The sequence below is a fragment of the Melospiza georgiana genome, chromosome 1 (genome assembly GCF_028018845.1).
Source record: "Melospiza georgiana isolate bMelGeo1 chromosome 1, bMelGeo1.pri, whole genome shotgun sequence".
Classification (NCBI taxonomy): Eukaryota; Metazoa; Chordata; class Aves; order Passeriformes; family Passerellidae; genus Melospiza; species Melospiza georgiana.
In genome coordinates, this window is record NC_080430.1 from 154,100,221 (window position 1) to 154,120,912 (window position 20,692).

The 20,692-nt window shown below is 49.2% G+C and overlaps 1 protein-coding gene across 1 annotated transcript; it reads right to left on the reverse strand.

The window, feature by feature from the left end:
- Positions 1–1,699: 1,699 nt before the first annotated feature.
- Positions 1,700–20,668, reverse strand: LOC131086458 (leucine-rich repeat-containing protein 14-like). Its single transcript, XM_058029518.1, has 5 exons — positions 20,454–20,668; positions 19,790–19,848; positions 13,222–13,522; positions 10,831–11,460; positions 1,700–2,255 (listed from the first exon to the last, which is right to left on the reverse strand). Exons 1-5 carry the CDS (start codon positions 20,666–20,668, stop codon positions 1,700–1,702), a joined length of 1,761 nt encoding a protein of 586 aa, XP_057885501.1.
- Between the last annotated feature and the right edge of the window lie 24 nt (positions 20,669–20,692).

Genomic DNA, 20,692 nt, shown 5'->3' on the forward strand with positions numbered 1-20,692 from the left:
AATTTCGATTTTGGGATGAATTTTGGATGAAGGGTTTGGATTTTGGGATGAAGAATTTGGATTTTGGGATGAACTTTTGGATGCAGAATTTGGATTTTGTGGTGAATTTTTGGGTGAACGATTTGGATTTTGGGGTGAATTTTTGGATTGAAGGGTTTGGATTTTGGGATGAATTTTTGGGTGACGGCTTTGGATTTTGGGATGAATTTTGGGATGAATAATTTGGATTTTGGGATGAATTTTGGGTGAAATGTTTATATTTTGCCCTGAATCACCTTTCCCCCAATCCCAGCGCTCAGCAATCCAAGTCCCCGTGCCCGCAGGGGTTGCAGCTCCACACGAGGTCGCTCCTCCCGGAACCCTCCAGCATCCGCCCCAACTCCACCTCCACCATGGCCACCATCTCCTCATCCACCGCGTCCCCCAAACCCCAGCGCGACCCCTCCGGCCGGCGGCGACCGCGGGGAAGGGACGGGGGGGGGAATTTGGGATGGAAGGGTTGGGATGGTGGGGGGAATTTGGGATGGAAGGGTTTGGGTGGTGGGGGGAATTTGGGATGGAAGGGTTTGGATTTTGGGATGAATTTTTGGTGAAGGATTTGGATTTTGGGGTCAATTTTGGGATGAAGAATTTGGATTTTGGGGTGAATTTTAAGGTGAATGATTTTGATTTTGGGATGAATTTTGGGATAGAAGGATTTGAATTTTGGATGAAGAATTTGGAGTTTGGGATTGAAGTATTTGGATTTTGGGATGTTTTTTGGCTGAAGTATTTGGATTTTGGGGTGAAGGGTTTGGATTTTGGGATCAATTTTGGGATGAAGAATTTGGATTTTGGGGTGAATTTTGGGATTGAAGGATTTGGATTTTGGGATGAATTTTGGGATTGAAGGGTTTGGATTTTGGGATGAATCTTGGGATGAAGAATTTGGATTTTGGGGTGAATTTTGGGATTGAAGGATTTGGATTTTGGGATGAATTTTGGGATTGAAGGGTTTGGATTTTGGGTGAAGGATTTGGGATGAAGGACTTGGGAACTTTAGGATGAAGAATTTGGATTCTGGGGTGAAGAATTTGGATTTTGGGATGAATTTTTGAGATTGAAGGGTTGGGATGTTGGGATGAATTTTGGGATGAAGAATTTGGATTTTGGGATGAAGAATTTGGATTTTGGGATTGAAGGATTTGCATTTTGGAATGAATTTTGGGATTGAAGGGTTTGGATTTTAGGATGAAGAATTTGGATTTTGGGATGAATTTTAGATGAAGAATTTGGATTTTGGGATGAATTTTGGGATGAAGGATTTGGATTTTGGGATGAATTTTGGATGAAGGATTTGGATTTTGGGATGAACTTTTGGGTGAAGGATTTGGATTTTGGGGTGAATTTTGGGATGAAGAATTTGGATTTTGGGATGAATTTTGGGATTGAAGGGTTTGGATTTTGATATGAATTTTGGGATGAATAATTGCATTTTGGGATGAATTTTGGGATGAAGAATTTGGATTTTGGGATGAATTTTGAGCGTGAACAATTTGCATTTTGGGATGAATTTTGGGATGAAGAATTTGCATTTTGGGATGAATTTTGGGATGAAGGATTTGGATTTTGGGATGAATTTTGTGATGAAGAATTTGGATTTTGGGGTGAATTTTGGGCGTGAACAATTTGCATTTTGGCCTGAATCACCTTCCCCCCATCACAGCGCGAAGAAATCCAACTCCCCGTGCCCGCAGGGGTTGCAGCTCCACACGAGGTCGCTCCTCCCGGAACCCTCCAGCATCCGCCCCAACTCCACCTCCACCATGGCCACCATCTCCTCATCCACCGCGTCCCCCAAACCCCAGCGCGACCCCTCCGGCCTGTAGCAATCCACGGGGAAGGGGTAGACCACCAGGCGGAGGTCGGGCAGCTCCAGGGTCTTGTGGAGCAGCTCCTTGAGCGCGGCCGTGGACAGGGAGTTGCCGTAGAGTCCCAGGAAGCGCAGGCGGGAGCAGCGGCGCAGCGTCGGCAGCAGCGCGTCCAGGTGGGGGTCGGCCATGCGGCATTCCATGAGGTCCAGGTGCAGCAGCGAGGCCGAGGTCTCCTCCAGCAGCAGCCGCAGCGGCTCCAGGAGGCCCTGGGAGAAGTCGTGGCCGCTCAGGTCCAGGCGCTTGAGGGCCGGCGCGTGGAAGCTCTGGGAGAGGAAGGCGAGGTCGGCGGGGACGAGGGAGCAGAAGGCCAATTCCAAGCTCTCCAACGGCGCCTGGAGGTCGCTGCGGGGAGGGGAAAGGGACAGGTCAGGATCGGGTGGGATTGGTGGGGAAAGAGCTCCGAGAACATCGAGTTTGAGCTCTGAAAATCCTGGGACTTTGGAGTTATGGGGTCATGGAGTTATGGAATGGCTGAGGTTGGGAAGGTCTCCAAGAGCATCAAGTTCAAGGTTTCAAAATCATGGAGTTATGGAATGGCTGAGGCTGGGAAAGGTCGCCGAGAATCAAGTTTAACCTCTGAAATCCTGGGATTTGGGAGTTATGGGGTCATGGAGTTATGGGATTACTCAGGTCATGAATGGTCTCCAAGAACATCAAAGTCAAGGATTGAGAATCATGGAGTGATGGGATCACAGAGCCGTGGGATTGTGGGATGGCTGAGGTTGGGAAAGAGCTCCAAGAACATCAAGTTTGAGCTCTTGATATCATGGGATTTTGGAGTTATGGGGTCATGGAATCGTGGAATTTCTCAGGTCAGGAAAGGTCACCAAGACCATCAAGGTCAAGGTTTGAGAATCATGGAATTATCAGATCATGGGGTCATGGAATTGTGGAATGGCTGAGGTTGGGAAAGAGCTCCAAGAACATCAAGTCTGACATCTGAAAATCCTGGGATTTTGGAATGATGGGATGTTGGGATTGTGAGATGGGTGAGGTTGGGGAAGGTCTCCAAGAACATCGAGTTTGACCTCTGAAAATCCTGGGATTTTGGAGTTCTGGGGTCATGGAGTTATGGAATGGCTGAGATTAGGAAAGGTTTCCAAGACCATCAAGTTCAAGGTTTGAGAATCATGGAATGATGGGATTGTGGGGTCATGGAATTGTGGAATCAAACAATGGAATTATGGAATGGCTCAGGTTGGGAAAGTCTCCAACACCATCAGGTTTGACATCTGAGGATGGTGGGACCATGGAGTTATGGAATGGCTGAGGTTGGGGGAAACCTCCAGGACCATCAAGTTCAAGGTTTGAAATTCATGGAATTATGGAATCTGTCATCATGGAGTTCTGGGATGTGGGATATTGGACGATAATCCATGGGCTTGTGGAATGTGGGATCATGGAAGGCTGGGATGGATCCCAGAGCTCTGGAGCCATGGAGAGACTCTTTGGGAGAGGAAGGCGAGGTCGGCGGGGACGAGGGAGCAGAAGGCCAATTCCAAGCTCTCCAACGGGGCCTGGAGGTCGCTGCGGGGAGGGGAAAGGGACAGGTCAGGATCGGGTGGGAACATGTGGGGAAAGAGCTCCAAGAACATCGAGTTTGACTTCTGAAAATCCTGGGATTTTGGAGTTATGGGATCGTGGAATTATGGAATGGTTGAGGTTGGGAAGGTCTCCAAGAGCATCAAGTTCAAGGTTTCAAAATCATGGAGTTATGGAATGGCTGAGGTTGGGAAAGGTCTCCAAGAACATCGAGTTTAACCTCTGAAATCCTGGGATTTGGGAGTTATGGGGGCATGGAGTTATGGGATTACTCAGGTCATGAATGGTCTCCAAGAACATCAAAGTCAAGGATTGAGAATCATGGAGTTATGGGATCACAGAGCCATGGAATTGTGGAATGGCTGAGGTTGGGAAAGAGCTCCAAGAACATCGAGTTTGACCTCTGAAATCCTCGGATTTTGGAGTTATGGGGTCATGGAATTGTGGAATGGCTGAGGTTGGGGAAAACCTCCAGGGCCATCAAGTTCAAGGTTTGAAAATCATTGTGGGATCATGGAGTTCTGGGACGTGGGATATTGGACGATAATCCATGGCACTGTGGAATGTGGGACCATGGAAGGCTGGGATGGATCCCAGAGCTCTGGAGCCATGGAGAGACTCTTTGGGAGAGGAAGGCGAGGTCGGCGGGGACGAGGGAGCAGAAGGCCAATTCCAAGCTCTCCAACGGGGCCTGGAGGTCGCTGCGGGGAGGGGAAAGGGACAGGTCAGGATCGGGTGGGATTGGTGGGGAAATGTGGGGAATGAGAGCTGGGATTGCATCCGTGGGATCATGGGATTGTGGGATGGGTGAGGTTGGGAAAGAGCTCCGAGAACATCGAGTTTGAGCTCTGAAAATCCTGGGATTTTGGAATAATGGGATCATGGAGTTACGGAATGGCAGAGGTTGGGAAAGATCTCCAAGAACATCAAGTTTGAGCTCTTGATATCATGGGATTTTGGAGTTATGGGGTCATGGAATCATGGAATTTTTCAGGTCAGGAAAGGTCTCCAAGACCATCAAGGTCAAGCTTTGGAATCATGGAATTATCAGATCATGGGGTCATGGAATTTTGGAATGGCTGAGGTTGAGAAAGAGCTCCAAGAACATCAAGTGTGACCTCTAAAAATCCTGGGATTTTGGAGTTATGGGGTCATGGAATTGTAGAATTACTCAGGGCAGGAAAGGTCTCCAAGACCATCAAGGTCAAGGTTTGAGAATGATGGAATTGTGGGATGGCTGAGGTTGGGAAAGAGCTCCAAGAACATCGAGTTTGACCTCTGAAATCCTCGGATTTTGGAGTTATGGGGTCATGGAATTGTGGAATGGCTGAGGTTGTGGAAAACCTCCAGGGCCATCAAGTTCAAGGATTGAAAATCATTGTGGGATCATGGAGTTCTGGGATGTGGGATATTGGACGATAATCCATGGGCTTGTGGAATGTGGGACCATGGAAGGCTGGGATGGATCCCAGAGCTCTGGAGCCATGGAGAGACTCTTTGGGAGAGGAGGGCGAGGTCGGCGGGGACGAGGGAGCAGAAGGCCAATTCCAAGCTCTCCAACGGGGCCTGGAGGTCGCTGCGGGGAGGGGAAAGGGACAGGTCAGGATCGAGTGGGAACATGTGGGGAAAGAGCTCCAAGAACATCGAGTTCGACCTCTGAAAATCCTGGGATTTGGGAATTATGGGATCGTGGAGTTATGGAATGATGGAGGTCGGGAAGGTCTCCAAGAGCATCAAGTTCAAGGTTTCAAAATCATGGAGTTATGGAATGGCTGAGGTTGGGAAAGATCGCCGAGAATCAAGTTTGACCTCTGAAATCCTGGGAGTTTGGAGTTATGGGGTCATGGAATCGTGGAATTACTCAGGTCATGAATGGTCTCCAAGAACATCAAAGTCAAGGATTGAGAATCATGGAGTTGAGGGATCACAGAGCCGTGGGATTGTGGGATGGCTGAGGTTGGGAAAGAGCTCCAAGAACATCGAGTTCAACCTCTGAAAATCCTGGGATTGTGGAGTTATGGGGTCATGGAGTTATGGGATTACTCAGGGCAGGAAAGGTCTCCAAGAACATCAAAGTCAAGGTTTGGAATCATGGAGTTGTGGGATCACAGAGCCGTGGAATTCTGGGATGGCTGAGGTTGGGAAAGAGCTCCAAGAACATCAAGTTTGAGCTCTGAAAATCCTGGGATTTTGGAGTTATGGGGTCATGGAATCGTGGGATTGCTCCGGGTGGGAAAGGTCTCCAAGACCATCAAGGTCAAGCTTTGAGAATCATGGAATTATGGGATCATAGGAACACGGAACTGTGGAATCAAACAATGGAATTATGGAATGACTCTGGTTGGGAAAGGTCTCCAGCACCATCAGGTTTGACATCTGAGGATGGTGGGACCATGGAGTTATGGAATGGCTGAGGGTGGGGAAAAGCTCCAAGACCATCAAGTTCAAGGTTTGAGAATCATGGAATTACGGGATCACAGAGCCGTGGGATTGTGGGATGGATGAGGTTGGGAAAGAGCTCCAAGAACATCGAGTTTGACCTCTGAAAATCCTGGGATTTGGGAATTTTGAGGTTATTGAATTATGGAATGACTCAGGTTGGGAAAGGCCTCCAAGACCATCAGGTTTGACATCTGAGGATGATGGGATCATGGAGTTATGGATCCATGAGATTGTGGGGCCATGGAGTGGCATGGTCATGGAATCATGGAATGATGGAATGGCTGAAGTTGGAGAAAATCTCCAAGATCATCAAGTTGCACCTTTGAGAATCGTGGAATTATGGAGTCACGGAGCCGGGGAATTGTGGAGTTACGGAGTTTTGGGATCCTGGAGTTAACGGGATTAGGGAATGGTGGGATATTGGGATTCTGGGATCAGGGAGCCATGAAATTACGGGATCATGGAGTCACGGGGTCATGGAGCCGTTGAAGTTGGAAAAGGCTTCAGGATCATCAAATCCAACCTTTGGGAATCCTGGAATCGCAGAATTATGGGGTCACGTAGTTATAGAATCATGGAGTCATGGACTGGTGGGATCATGGGAACCTGGGATCGTTCAGGTTGGAAAAGATCTCCAAGACCATCGAGGCCAAACCTTGGGAATCGTGGACTGAGGAATGATGGGATCATGAAATTATGGGATGACGGAATCACTGCGTTGTCAACTCTTGGGACAATGGAACCACGGGATTATGGGAACATTGGGATAAAAAGTTCCTGAAATCAATGGATCATTCCGGTTGGAAAAGATGCTCACGGCCATCGAGCCCAAGCCCTGGAAATCTTAGAATTAGGAAATTACGAAATCTTGAATTTAAGGGAAAATGGAGTCATGGACTGTTGGGATAATGGGATCATGGGAACCTGGGATCGTTCAGGTTGGAAAAGATCTCCAAGACCATCGAGCCCAAACTTTGGGAATCTTGGAATTGCGGAATGATGCGATCATGAATTTATGTGATAACGGAATTGTTGAGTCATAAACTATTGGGATGAGAGGGTCACAGGATCATGGGAATATTGGGACAATGACATCATGGAATCGTGGGGTCACTAAGGTTGGAGAAGACCTCCAAGATAGCCAAGTTCAGCCTTTGAGAATCTTGGAATCACAGAATCCTGGGAACATGGAATTCTGGGATCATGGAATCGCTCAGTCATGAGCTATTGGGATAACGGAATCGTGGGAACACGGGAATATTGGGATAATGAAATCATGGAATCAAGGGATCATTAAGAGTGGAGAAGACCTCCAAGACCATCGAGCCCAACCTTGGTGATCGTGGACTAAGGAATTATGGGATCATGGAGTTCCGGGCTCATGGAGCCATTGAAGTTGGAAAAGGCTTCAGGATCATCAAATCCAACCTTTGGGAATTCTGGAATCGCAGAATTATGGGATCACATAGTTATGGAATCATGGAGTCATGGACTGGTGGGATCATGGGAACCTGGGATCATTCAGGTTGGAAAATATCTCCAAGACCATCGAGCCCAAACCTTGGGGAATCTTGGAATTGCGGAATTACGCGATCGTGAATTTATGTGATAATGGAATTGTTGAGTCATAAACTATTGGGATGAGAGGGTCATCATGGGAATATTGGGACAATGACATCATGGAATCGTGGGGTCACTAAGATTGGAGAAGACCTCCAAGATTGCCAAGTTCAGCCTTTGAGAATCTTGGAATCACAGAATCCTGGGAACGTGGAATTCTGGGATCATGGAATCGCTCAGTCATGAGCTATTGGGATAACGGAATCGTGGGAACACGGGAACGTTGGGATAATGAAATCATGGAATCAAGGGATCATTGAGATTGGAAAAGACCTCCAAGACCATCGAGACCAACCTTTGGGAATCCTGGAACCAGGGAATTCTGGGATCTTGGAATGATGGGACAATGGAATCACTGAGTCACGAACTACTGAGACAATGGAATCATGGAATCATGGGAACAAAGAGATCATGAGTTTCTGGAATCAAGGGATCATTGAGATTGGAGAAGACCTCCAAGACCATCGAGCCCAACCTTTGGGAATCTTGGAATGGCGGAATTATGAGATCGTGAATTTATGTGATAATGGAATTGTTGAGTCATAGGATATTGGGCTGATGGGACCATGGGAATATTGGGATAATGAAATCATGGAGTCGTGGAGTCACTAAGATTGGAGAAGACCTCCAAGATTGCCAAGTTCAGCCTTTGAGAATCTTGGAATCACAGAATCCTGGGAACGTGGAATTCTGGGATCATGGAATCGCTCAGTCATGAGCTATTGGGATAACGGAATCGTGGGAACACGGGAGCATTGGGATAATGAAATCATGGAATCAAGGGATCATCAAGATTGGAGAAGACCTCCAAGACCATCGAGGCCAAACCTTGGGAAGCGTGGACTGAGGAATGATGGGATCATGAAATTATGGGATGATGGAATCACTGCGTTGTCAACTCTTGGGACAACGGAACCACGGGATTATGGGAACACTGGGATAAAAAGTTCCTGAAATCAATGGATCATTCCGGTTGGAAAAGATGCTCACGGCCATCGAGCCCAAGCTCTGGGAATCTTGGAATTAAGAAATTACGAAATCTTGAATTTAGGGGAAAATGGAGTCATGGACTGTTGGGATAATGGGATCATGGGAACCTGGGATCGTTCAGGTTGGAAAAGATCTCCAAGACCATCGAGGCCAAACCTTGGGAATCTTGGAATTGCGGAATGATGCGATCACGAATTTATGTGATAATGGAATTGCTGAGTCATAAACTATTGGGATGAGAGGGTCACAGGATCATGGGAATATTGGGACAATGACATCATGGAATCGTGGGGTCACTAAGATTGGAGAAGACCTCCAAGATTGCCAAGTTCGGCCTTTGAGAATCTTGGAATCACAGAATCCTGGGAATGTGGAATTCTGGGATCATGGAATCACTCAGTCATGAGCTATTGGGATAACGGAATCATGGGAACACAGGAACATTGGGACAATGAAATCATGGAATCAAGGGATCATTGAGACTGGAGAAGACCTCCAAGACCATCGAGGCCAAACCTTGGGAATCGTGGACTGAGGAATGATGGGATCATGAAATTATGGGATGATGGAATCACTGGGTTGTCAACTCTTGGGACAACGGAACCACGGGATTATGGGAACATTGGGATAAAAAGTTCCTGAAATCAATGGATCATTCCGGTTGGAAAAGATGCTCAAGACCATCAAGCCCAAGCTCTGGGAATCTTGGAATTAAGAAATTACGAAATCTTGAATTTAAGGGAAAATGGAGTCATGGACTGTTGGGATCATGGGAACCTGGGATCGTTCAGGTTGGAAAAGATCTCCAAGACCATCGAGCAGAAACTTTGGGAATCGTGGACTAAGGAATGATGGGATCATGGAGTTCCAGGCTCATGGAGCCATTGAAGTTGGAAAAGGCTTCAGGATCATCCAATCCAACCTTTGGGAATCCTGGAATCGCAGAATTATGGGGTCACGTAGTTATGGAATCATGGAGTCATGGACTGGTGGTATCATGGGATCATGGGAACTTGGGATCATTCAGGTTGGAAAAGATCTCCAAGACCATCGAGCCCAAACCTTGGGAATCTTGGAATTGCGGAATTATGAGATCGTGAATTTATGTGATAATGGAATTGTTGAGTCATAAACTATTGGGATGAGAGGGTCACAGGATCATGGGAATATTGGGACAATGACATCATGGAATCGTGGGGTCACTAAGGTTGGAGAAGACCTCCAAGATTGCCAAGTTCAGCCTTTGAGAATCTTGGAATCACAGAATCCTGGGAACATGGAATTCTGGGATCATGGAATCGCTGAGTCATGAATTATTGGGATAAGGGAATCATGGGAACACGGGAACATTGGGATAATGAAATCATGGAATCAAGGGATCATCAAGATTGGAGAAGACCTCCAAGACCATCAAGCCCAACCTCTGGGAATCCTGGAATGGCAGAATTACGAGATCATGAATTTATGCGATAATGGAATTGTTGAGTCATAAAATATTGGGATAAGGGAATCATGGGAACAATGGGATAATGAAATCCTGGAGTCACGGAGTCACTAAGGTTGGAGAAGACCTCCAAGATTGCCAAGTTCAGCCTTTGAGAATCCTGGGATCTTGGAATTCTGGGATCATGGAATCACTGAGTCATGAATTATTGGGATAATGGAATCATGGGAACATGGGAATATTGGGACAATGAAATCATGGAATCAAGGGATCATTGAGACTGGAGAAGACCTCCAAGACCATCAAGCCCAACCTCTGGGAATCGTGGAATGGCGGAATTATGAGATGATGAATTTATGTGATAATGGAATTGCTGAGTCATAGGATATTGGGCTGATGGGACCATGGGAATATTGGGATAATGAAATCCTGGAGTCATGGAGTCACTAAGATTGGAGAAGACCTCCAAGATTATCGAGACCAACCTTTGGGAATCTTGGAATCGTGGAATTATGGGATCATGAATTTATGGGATAATGGAAGCCTTGAGCCATAAAATATTGGGATTATGGGTTCGTGGGAATATTGGGAGAATGAAATCCTGGAATTATGGGATCACTTAAGTTGGAAAAAATCTCCAAGATCATCAAGTTCAGCATTGGAGAATCCTGGAATCACTGAATGTTGGGATCACGGAACGATGGGACAACGGAGTCACCGAGTCACGAACTATCGGGATAGCGGAACCACGGGAACATCGGGACAATGAAATCCGGGAACCACGGGATCACCGAGGGTGGCAAAGACCCCCAAGCCCCCCAAGCCTTGGGGGGAAGAGCGGGAAGGGCCCGGCCGGGCCCCGCCGCGCGAGGAGCTCACCAGAGGATCTGGCGCAGGTTCCCGGAGAGCCGGGAGGATCCCAGGTTGAGCTCGCGCAGGCTGGGCAGCATTCCCAGCTGCCCGGCCAGGCACCGGATGCCGATGGCCGACTCGGGCGTGGGGCGCCGCACGTCCACGTTGCTGTACTGCAGCTTGAGGCTGCGCAGCTCCGGGAAGCGCGAGAGGTGCGGCAGGATCACCGAGAGCCCGGCCAGCCCCAGGTTGTTGAATCTCAGGTCCACCCTGCGCAGGAAGGACGGGTCCAGCGATTCCAGCAGCGCCGCGATGGCCGACGCCGAGAGCTCCTCGGCTTGGAGCTCGCGGCACTTGAGGCGCAGCGGGCCGGCGGATCCGGTCTGGAGCGCGTCGCGCAGGATCCCGTAGGACGTCCCGTTGACGAACAGGTCGGCGTGGACGTCGACGCCCGGGGGCTGCGGAGCGGCCGCGGCCGTGGCGGCGCCGGAGCGGCCTTTGTGCCGCTTGGATCCGCGCCGCTGGAATTCCCGCTGGTGCTTGGACACCTCCACGCAAGCCTTGGCCAAAGCCACCGTGCCCGACCAGACGCTCATCCCGGCCGGAGCGCGGCCGGACGCCGAATCCGGGAGGCCGGTGATGTCCAGAACGCGCAGGCTGGGGAACGTGGGAAGGAATCGTCGAGAATGGGATGGAAACATCAAAAACAGAAGGAGAGAAATCATGAAAAATTGGGAAGGAACAATCATGAAAAGGAAGGAACCATGAAAAATGGGAAGGAACCATCAAAACTAGGAGGAAACCATCAAAAATGGGAAGAAACCTTCAAATAGAAGAAGAAACCATCGAAAATGGAAAAAAACCCATAAAAAACTGGGAAGAAGACATAAACGGGAAGAAACCATCAAAAACAGGATGGAACATCAAAAATGAGAGGGAACCATCAAAAATGAGAGGAAACCATCAAAAATGGGAAGGAACGTTCAAGTACAAGAAGAAACCATCAAAAATGGAAAAAAAACCCATAAAAAACTGGGAAGGAGACATAAACGGGAAGAAACCATCAAAAACGGGAACCTTCAAGAACAAGAGGAAACCCTCAAAAATGGAAGGAAACCACAAAAAATGGGAGAAAACCACCAAAAAATGAAAGAAACCATTAAGGATGGGAAGGAACCATCAAAAACAGGAACCATCAAAAATGGGATGGAACCGTCAAGGAAGGAACCATCTAAAGTGGCAAGAAACCATCAAAAATGGGAGGAAACCAAAAATGGGAAGGAACCATCAAAAATGGGAAGCAACCATCCAAACCAAGAAGGAACCCTCAAAAACAGAAAGGAACCATCAAAAACGGGATGGAACCATCAAAAATGGGAAGGAACCATCAAAAATGGGAACCATCAAGAACGAGAGGAAACCCTCAAAAATGGGAGGAAACCATAAAAAATGGGAGAAAACCACCAAAAATTGAAAGAAACCATTAAGGATGGGAAGGAACCATCAGAAACAGGAGGAAACATCAAAAATACGGGATGGAACTGTCAAGGAAGGAACCATCTAAAGTGGCAAGAAACCATCAAAAATGGGAGGAAACCAAAAATGGGATGGAACCATCAAAAATGGGAAGAAACCATCAAAATCAAGAAGAAACCCTCAAAACCAGAAAGGAACCATCAAAAACGGGATGGAACCATCCAAAATGGGAAGGAACCATGAAAAACAAAAAGAAGCCATTAAAAATGGGAGGAATCCATCAAAAACAGGAAGGAACCATCAAAACTGGGAAGACACCATGAAAAACAAGAAGGAAACCATCCAAACCAACAAGGTACCACCAAAAATGGGAAGGGAACATCAAAAAATGAAAGAAACCATTAAGGATGGGAAGGAACCATTAAAAACGGGATGGAAACATCAAAAATGGGAACCATCAAGAACAAGAGGAAACCCTCAAAAATGGAAGGAAACCACCAAAAATGGGAGAAAACCACCAAAAATTGAAAGAAACCATTAAGGATGGGAAGGAACCATCAAAAACAGGAAACATCAAAAACGGGATGGAACCATCAAGGAAGGAACCATCCAAAGTGGCAAGGAACCATCAAAAATGGGAGGAAACCAAAAATGGGAAGGAACCATCAAAACCAAGGAGGAACCCTCAAAAACAGAAAGGAACCATCAAAACCAGAAAGGAACCATCAAAACCGGGATGGAACCATCAAAAATGGGAAGGAACCATCGAACACAAGAAGGAAACCATCCAAACCAACAAGGTACCACCAAAAATGGGAAGGGAACATCAAACCATCAAACACAAGAAGGAAACCATCACAACCAAGCAGGAACCACCAAAAGCGCCAGAGGAACCTCAGGAACGGAGGTGGTGCCCCCATCCCGACGCTGCCCAGAACCCACCTGGCGTCGTGGCCGGGCTCCTCCAGCTGCCGCCGCAGCTGCGCCACCACGGCCAGGATGACGGCCTGGACGCAGAGCTTGCAGGGATGGTCCCGCAGCAGCTCCCGGCGCCCCACCAGCCGCTGGAAGTTGAGCACCGGGAACGGCCACGCGGCCACCAGGTCCCGCAGCACCAGGGGCCGCCCGTCCAGGAACGCCGCCTGGAAGAGGACGGGGTGGAGATCGGCGGGAAGGACGGGAAGAGGGCGGTGGGCGACGACGCGGCGGGCGCAGAGGAAGAGGAGGGAATCCATCGGCGGGGCTGTGGGGGTTTGGGGAAGAAAGAATTGCAGAGAAAACAGAAATGTCAGGATATCACGAAGAAAAGCCAGGAGTTTGGGAATTTGTGGGGATTTGGAGACCCGTTGGGCGATGGAGAAAGCCCAGATGCGAGGAGATCCCAAAGAAAAGCTGGGATCAAGATGGCGGCGGTTGTGAGGGGACCCTGAGCACGTGTCGAAGGGCGCTGTGGGGATTTGGGGAACAAAGAATTTCAGAGAAACCCCAAATCTGAGGATATCCCAAAGAAAAACTTGGATTTTATGGGGCTGTGGGGATTTGGGGACACTTTGGGTGATAGAGAAGCAAAGAATTCCAGGAAAACCACAAATGTGAAGAGATCCCAAAGAAAAGCCAGGACAAGATGGCGGCGGTTGTGAGGGGACCCTCAGCGCGTCTCGGGGAGGAATGTGGGGATTTGGGGATCAAAGAATTCCAGAGAAACTCCAAATGTGAGGATATCCCAAAGAAAAACTTGGATTTTGGGGGGGCTGTGGGGATTTGGGGACCCTTTGGGCGATGGAGAAACCCCAAATGCGAGGAGATCCCAAAGAAAAGCTGGGATCAAGATGGCGGTGGTTGTGAGGGGACCCTGAGCACGTGTCGAAGGGCGCTGTGGGGATTTGGGGAACAAAGAATTCCAGAGAAACTCCAAATGTGAGGATATCCCCAAAAAAACTTGGATTTTGGGGGGCTGTGGGGATTCGGGCACCCTTTGGGTGATGGAGAAACCCCAAATGCGAGGAGATCCCAAAGAAAAGCCGGGACAAGATGGCGGCGGTTGTGAGGGGAACCTCAGTGCGTCTCAGGGGGAGCTGTGGGGATTTGGGGATCAAAGAATTCCAAGGAAACCCCAAATGCAAAGTAACCCAAAGAAAAATTTGGATTTTCTGGGGCTGTGGGGATTTGGGAATCTTTTGGGTGATGGAGAAGCAAAGAATTCCAAAGAAACCCCAAATGTGAGGAGATCCCAAAGAAAAGCCCGGACAAGATGGCGGCGGTTGTGAGGGGAACCTCAGCGAGTCTCGGGCTGGGCTTTAGAGATTTGGGGATCAAAGAATTGCAGGGAAACTCTAAATGTGAGGATATCCCGAAAAAAAAATTGGAATTTGGGGGGCTGTGGGGATTTGGGGACCCTTTGGGCGATGGAGAAACCCCAAATGCGAGGAGATCCCAAAGAAAAGCTGGGATCAAGATGGCGGTGGTTGTGAGGGGACCCTGAGCACGTGTCGAAGGGCGCTGTGGGGATTTGGGGAACAAAGAATTGCAGAGAAACTGCAAATGTGAGGATATCCCAAAGAAAAACTTGGATTTTTTGGGGCTGTGGGGATTTGGGGACCCTTTGGGTGATGGAGAAGCAAAGAATTCCAGAGAAACCACAAATATGAGGAGATCCGAATGAAAAGCTGGGACAAGATGGCGGCGGTTGTGAGGGGAACCTCAGCGAGTCTCGGGGTGGGCTTTGGAGATTTGGGGATCAAAGAATTGCAGAGAAACCCCAAATGTGAGGATTTCCCAAAGAAAAACTTGGATTTTATGGGGCTGTGGGGATTTGGGGACCCTTTGGGTGATGGAGAAGCAAAGAATTCCAGAGAAACCCCAAATGCGAAGAGATCCCAAAGAAAAGCCGGGACAAGATGGCGGCGGTTGTGAGGGGACCCTCAGTGCGTCTTGGGGGAGGCTGTGGGGATTTGGGGATCAAAGAATTGCAGGGAAACTCTAAATGTGAGGATATCCCAAAGAAAAATTTGGAATTTGGGGGGCTGTGGGGATTTGGGGACCCTTTGGCTGATGGAGAAGCAAAGAATTCCAGAGAAACTCCAAATGTGAGGAGTTCCCAAAGAAAAGATTGGACAAGATGGCGGCAGTTGTGAGGGGAACCTCAGCGAGTCTCGGGGTGGGCTTTGGAGATTTGGGGATCAAAGAATTGCAGAGAAACCCCAAATGTGAGGATATCCCAAAGAAAAACTTGGATTTTGGGGGGGCTGTGGGGATTTGGGGACCCTTTGGGTGATGGAGAAGCAAAGAATTCCAGAGAAACCCCAAATGCGAGGAGATCCCAAAGAAAAGCCTGGACAAGATGGCGGCAGTTGTGAGGGGACCCTCAGGGCTTCTCAGGGGGAGGCTGTGGGGATTTGGGGATCAAAGAATTCCAGACAAACTCCAAAGGTGAGGATATCCCAAAGAAAAACTTGGATTTTGGGGGGGCTGTGGGGATTTGGGGACCCTTTGGGCGATGGAGAAACCCCAAATGCGAGGAGATCCCAAAGAAAAGCCGGGACAAGATGGCGGCGGTTGTGAGGGGAACCTCAGCGAGTCTCGGGGTGGGCTTTGGAGATTTGGGGATCAAAGAATTGCAGAGAAACCCCAAATGTGAGGATATCCCAAAGAAAAACTTGGATTTTGGGGGGCTGTGGGGATTTGGGGACCCTTTGGGCGATGGAGAAGCAAAGAATTCCAGGAAAACCACAAATGTGAAGAGATCCTAAAGAAAAGCCGGGACAAGATGGCGGCGGTTGTGAGGGGAACCTCAGCGAGTCTCAGGGAGGGCTTTGGAGATTTGGGGATCAAAGAATTGCAGAGAAACTCCAAATGCAATGTAACCCAAAGAAAAATTTGGATTTTGGGGGGCTGTGGGGATTTGGGAATCTTTTGGGTGATGGAGAAGCAAAGAATTCCAGGAAAACCCCAAATGTGAGGAGATTCCAAAGAAAAGCCGGGACAAGATGGCGGCGGTTGTGAGGGGAACCTCAGCAAGTCTCGGGGTGGGCTTTGGAGATTTGGGGATCAAAGAATTGCAGGGAAACTCTAAATGTGAGGACATCCCGAAAAAAAAATTGGAATTTGGGGGACTGTGGGGATTTGGGGACCCTTTGGGTGATGGAGAAGCAAAGAATTCCAAAGAAACCCCAAATGCGAGGAGATCCCAAAGAAAAGCTGGGATCAAGATGGCGGCGGTTGTGAGGGGACCCTGAGCACGTGTCGAAGGGCGCTGTGGGGATTTGGGGATCAAAGAATTGCAGGGAAACCCCAAATGTGAGGATATCCCAAAGAAAAACTTGGATTTTGGGGGGCTGTGGGGATTTGGGGACCCTTTGGGTGATGGAGAAGCAAAGAATTCCAAAGAAACCCCAAATGTGAGGAGATCCCAAAGAAAAGCCAGGACAAGATGGCGGCGGTTGTGAGGGGACCCTCAGCGCATCTCGGGAGGGCTATGGGAATTTGGGGATCAAAGAATTCCAAGGAAACCCCAAATAGAAAGTAACCCAAAGAAAAATTTGGATTTTGGGGGGCTGTGGGGATTTGGGAATCTTTTGGGTGATGGAGAAGCAAAGAATTCCAGAGAAACCCCAAATGGGAGGAGATCCCAAAGAAAAGCCAGGACAAGATGGCGGCGGTTGTGAGGGGAAACTCAGCGAGTCTTGGGGTGGGCTTTGGAGATTTGGGGATCAAAGAATTGCAGGGAAACCCCAAATGTGAGGATATCCCAAAGAAAAGCCAAGATTTTGGGGGCCTGTGGGGATTTGGGGACCCTTTGGGTGATGGAGAAGCAAAGAATTCCAGAGAAACCCCAAATGTGAGGAGATCCCAAAGTAAAGCCGGGACAAGATGGCGGTGGTTGTGAGGGGACCCTCAGCGAGTCTCGGAGTGGGCTTTGGAGATTTGGGGATCAAAGAATTGCAGAGAAACCCCAAATGCAAAGTAACCCAAAGAAAAATTTGGATTTTATGGGGCTGTGGGGATTTGGGAATCTTTTGGGTGATGGAGAAGCAAAGAATTCCAGAGAAACCCCAAATGTGAGGAGATCCCAAAGAAAACCCAGGACAAGATGGCGGCGGTTGTGAGGGGAACCTCAGCGAGTCTCGGGGTAGGCTTGGAGATTTGGGGATCAAAGAATTCCAAGGAAACCCCAAAGAGAAAGTAACCCAAAGAAAAACTTGGATTTTATGGGGCTGTGGGGATTTGGGGACCCTTTGGGTGATGGAGAAGCAAAGAATTCCAGGAAAACCACAAATGTGAAGAGATCCTAAAGAAAAGCCGGGACAAGATGGCGGCGGTTGTGAGGGGAACCTCAGCGAGTCTCAGGGAGGGCTTTGGAGATTTGGGGATCAAAGAATTGCAGAGAAACTCCAAATGCAATGTAACCCAAAGAAAAATTTGGATTTTGGGGGGCTGTGGGGATTTGGGGACACTTTGGGTGATGGAGAAGCAAAGAATTCCAAAGAAACCCCAAATGCGAGGAGATCCCAAAGAAAAGCCAGGACAAGATGGCGGCGGTTGTGAGGGGACCGTCAGGGGGTCTCAGGGGGAGCTGTGGGGATTTGGGGATCAAAGAATTCCAGAGAAATTCGAAATGTGAGGATATCCCAAAGAAAAACTTGGGATTTGGGGACCCTTTGGGCGATGGAGAAACCCCAAATGCGAGGAGATCCCAAAGAAAAGCCGGGACAAGATGGCGGCAGTTGTGAGGGGACCCTCAGCGCATCTCGGGGGAGGCTGTGGGGATTTGGGGATCAAAGAATTCCAAGGAAACTCCAAATGGAAAGTAACCCGAAGAAAAATTTGGATTTTATGGGGCTGTGGGGATTTGGGAATCTTTTGGGTGATGGAGAAGCAAAGAATTCCAGAGAAACCCCAAATGCGAGGAGATCCCAAAGAAAAGCCAGGACAAGATGGCGGCGGTTGTGAGGGGACCGTCAGGGGGTCTCAGGGGGAGGTGTGGGGATTTGGGGATCAAAGAATTGCAGGGAGACCCCAAATGTGAGGATATCCCAAAGAAAAGCCAGGATTTTGGGGGCCTGTGGGGATTTGGGGACCCTTTGGGTGATGGAGAAGCAAAGAATTCCAGAGAAACCCCAAATGTGAGGAGATCCCAAAGAAAAGCCCGGACAAGATGGCGGCGGTTGTGAGGGGAACCTCAGCGAGTCTCGGGGTGGGCTTTGGAGATTTGAGGGTCAAAGAATTGCAGGGAAACCCCAAATGTGAGGATATCCCAAAGAAAAGCCAGGATTTTGGGGGGCTGTGGGGATTTGGGAATCTTTTGGGTGATGGAGAAGCAAAGAATTCCAGAGAAAGCCCAAATGCGAGGAGATCCCAAAGAAAAGCCGGGACAAGATGGCGGCGGTTGTGAGGGGACCCTCAGGGCGTCTCTGGGGGAGCTGTGGGGATTTGGGGATCAAAGAATTGCAGGGAAACCCCAAATAGAAAGTAACCCAAAGAAAAATTTGGATTTTATGGGGCTGTGGGGATTTGGGGACCCTTTGGGTGATGGAGAAGCAAAGAATTCCAGAGAAACCCCCAATGGGAGGAGATCCCAAAGAGAAGATGGGACAAGATGGTGGAGGTTGTGAGGGGACCCACAGCGCGTCTCGGGGAGGAATGTGGGGATTTGGGGATCAAAGAATTGCAGGGAAACTCTAAATGTGAGGATATCCCAAAAAAAAAATTGGAATTTGGGGGCATGTGGGGATTTGGGGACCCTTTGGGTGATGGAGAAGCAAAGAATTCCAAAGAAACCCCAGATGGGAGGAGATCCCAAAGAAAAGCCGGGACAAGATGGCGGCGGTTGTGAGGGGAACCTCAGCGAGTCTCGGGGTGGGCTTTGGAGATTTGGGGATCAAAGAATTCCAAGGAAACCCCAAATGCAAAGTAACCCAAAGAAAAATTTGGACTTTACGGGGCTGTGGGGATTTGGGAATCTTTTGGGTGATGGAAAAGCAAAGAATTCCAGAGAAACCCCAAATGTGAGGAGATCCCAAAGAAAAGCCAGGACAAGATGGCGGCGGTTGTGAGGGGAACCTCAGCGAGTCTCGGGGTGGGCTTTGGAGATTTGGGGATCAAAGAATTCCAAGGAAACCCCAAATGCAAAGTAACCCAAAGAAAAATTTGCATTTTCTGGGGCTGTGGGGATTTGGGAATCTTTTGGGTGATGGAGAAGCAAAGAATTCCAAAGAAACCCCAGATGGGAGGAGATCCCAAAGAAAAGCCAGGACAAGATGGCGGCGGTTGTGAGGGGAACCTCAGTGCGTCTCGGAGACCCCCGACTTCCCCCACCCCACCCGGACACCCCAAAATCCCACAAGAATCTCAAATCCCTCCCGATGATCTGCAAGTTCCCACAGGATCCCAAATTCCCCTCCCGGGGATGTGGAAATTCCCACAGGGATCCCCAAATGATCCCAAAGTCCCCTCAGGCACCCACAAAAGCGGGGGGACGGGAGCTTCCCCCAACATGGCGCCCCCCACTCACCGCCCGCCCGCAGCCCCCGGCTGCCCCCAGCGCGTACGGAAGCTTTACTTCCTTGTTTGCTCGTTGTGACAACCAATCAGCGAGCAAAACACGCCTTAGTGGATGATGCCTTTCTTTCAATTGGCTCTTGCAGCTGTCTGTCAAAGTTTTATTAAATTCTCATTGGTTCAAAGCGAGAGGCGGGCGTTTCTACATCCTCCTTCCCATTGGCTCATGTGGCTGTCAATCACTAATCTCTGCCTTCCCATTGGGTGGCGCTTGGCGGGAGCGGGAGGTTCGCTCTGAGGCGGCTCTGGGATCCCTCCGGAGCCTCCCTCGATCCCCGACCCCAGTTCCCGATCCCGACCCCAAATCTCGGTTCTAGTCCCGAATCCCGACCCCAATCCCGGTTTCAATCACGATTCCCGATCCGCATGGCGGCAGCCAGCCACCACCCGCCCGCAGCCTCCCAACTCGTACGGAATGTTTACTTCCGTGTTTCCTCGTTGTGACAACCAATCAGCGTCCAAGACCCGCCTTAGGGGCTGAGTCCTTTTCTTTAATAGGCTCTTACAATTGTCCGTCAACGCTTTTTAAAATTCTCATTAGTTCAAGGCGACACGGGCGGGCTCTTCTAAATCCGCCTTCCCATTGGCTTATTTCGCTGTCAATCACGAATCCCTGCCTTCCTATTGGCTGACGCTTGGAGAGAGGGGGAGGTTCGCTCTGAGGCGGCTTTGGGGTTCTCGGCGCAGCTTCCCTGGATCCTCGACCCCAATTCCCGACCCCAATCCCGGTCCTAATCCCGATCATAGACTCCAGTCCTGGTCCCAATCCCGATTCCCGATCCTCATGGCGCCCCCCACTCACCGCCCGCCCGCAACTCCCGCTGGCCCCCATCCCGTACAGAAGGTTCACTTCCGT

Excerpts from the sequence above, each read along its gene's own strand:
- LOC131086458 (XM_058029518.1), bottom strand. The coding sequence starts at position 20,668 with ATGGGGGCCAGCGGGAGTTGCGGGCGGGCGGTGAGTGGGGGGCGCCAT. Across the intron at positions 19,849-20,453 it reads AAGCGTCAGCCAATAGGAAG|CAAACAAGGAAGTAAAGCTT; the intron begins GCAGGGATTCGT and ends TGTCACAACGAG. Across the intron at positions 11,461-13,221 it reads GAGCCCGGCCACGACGCCAG|CCTGCGCGTTCTGGACATCA; the intron begins GTGGGTTCTGGG and ends CACGTTCCCCAG.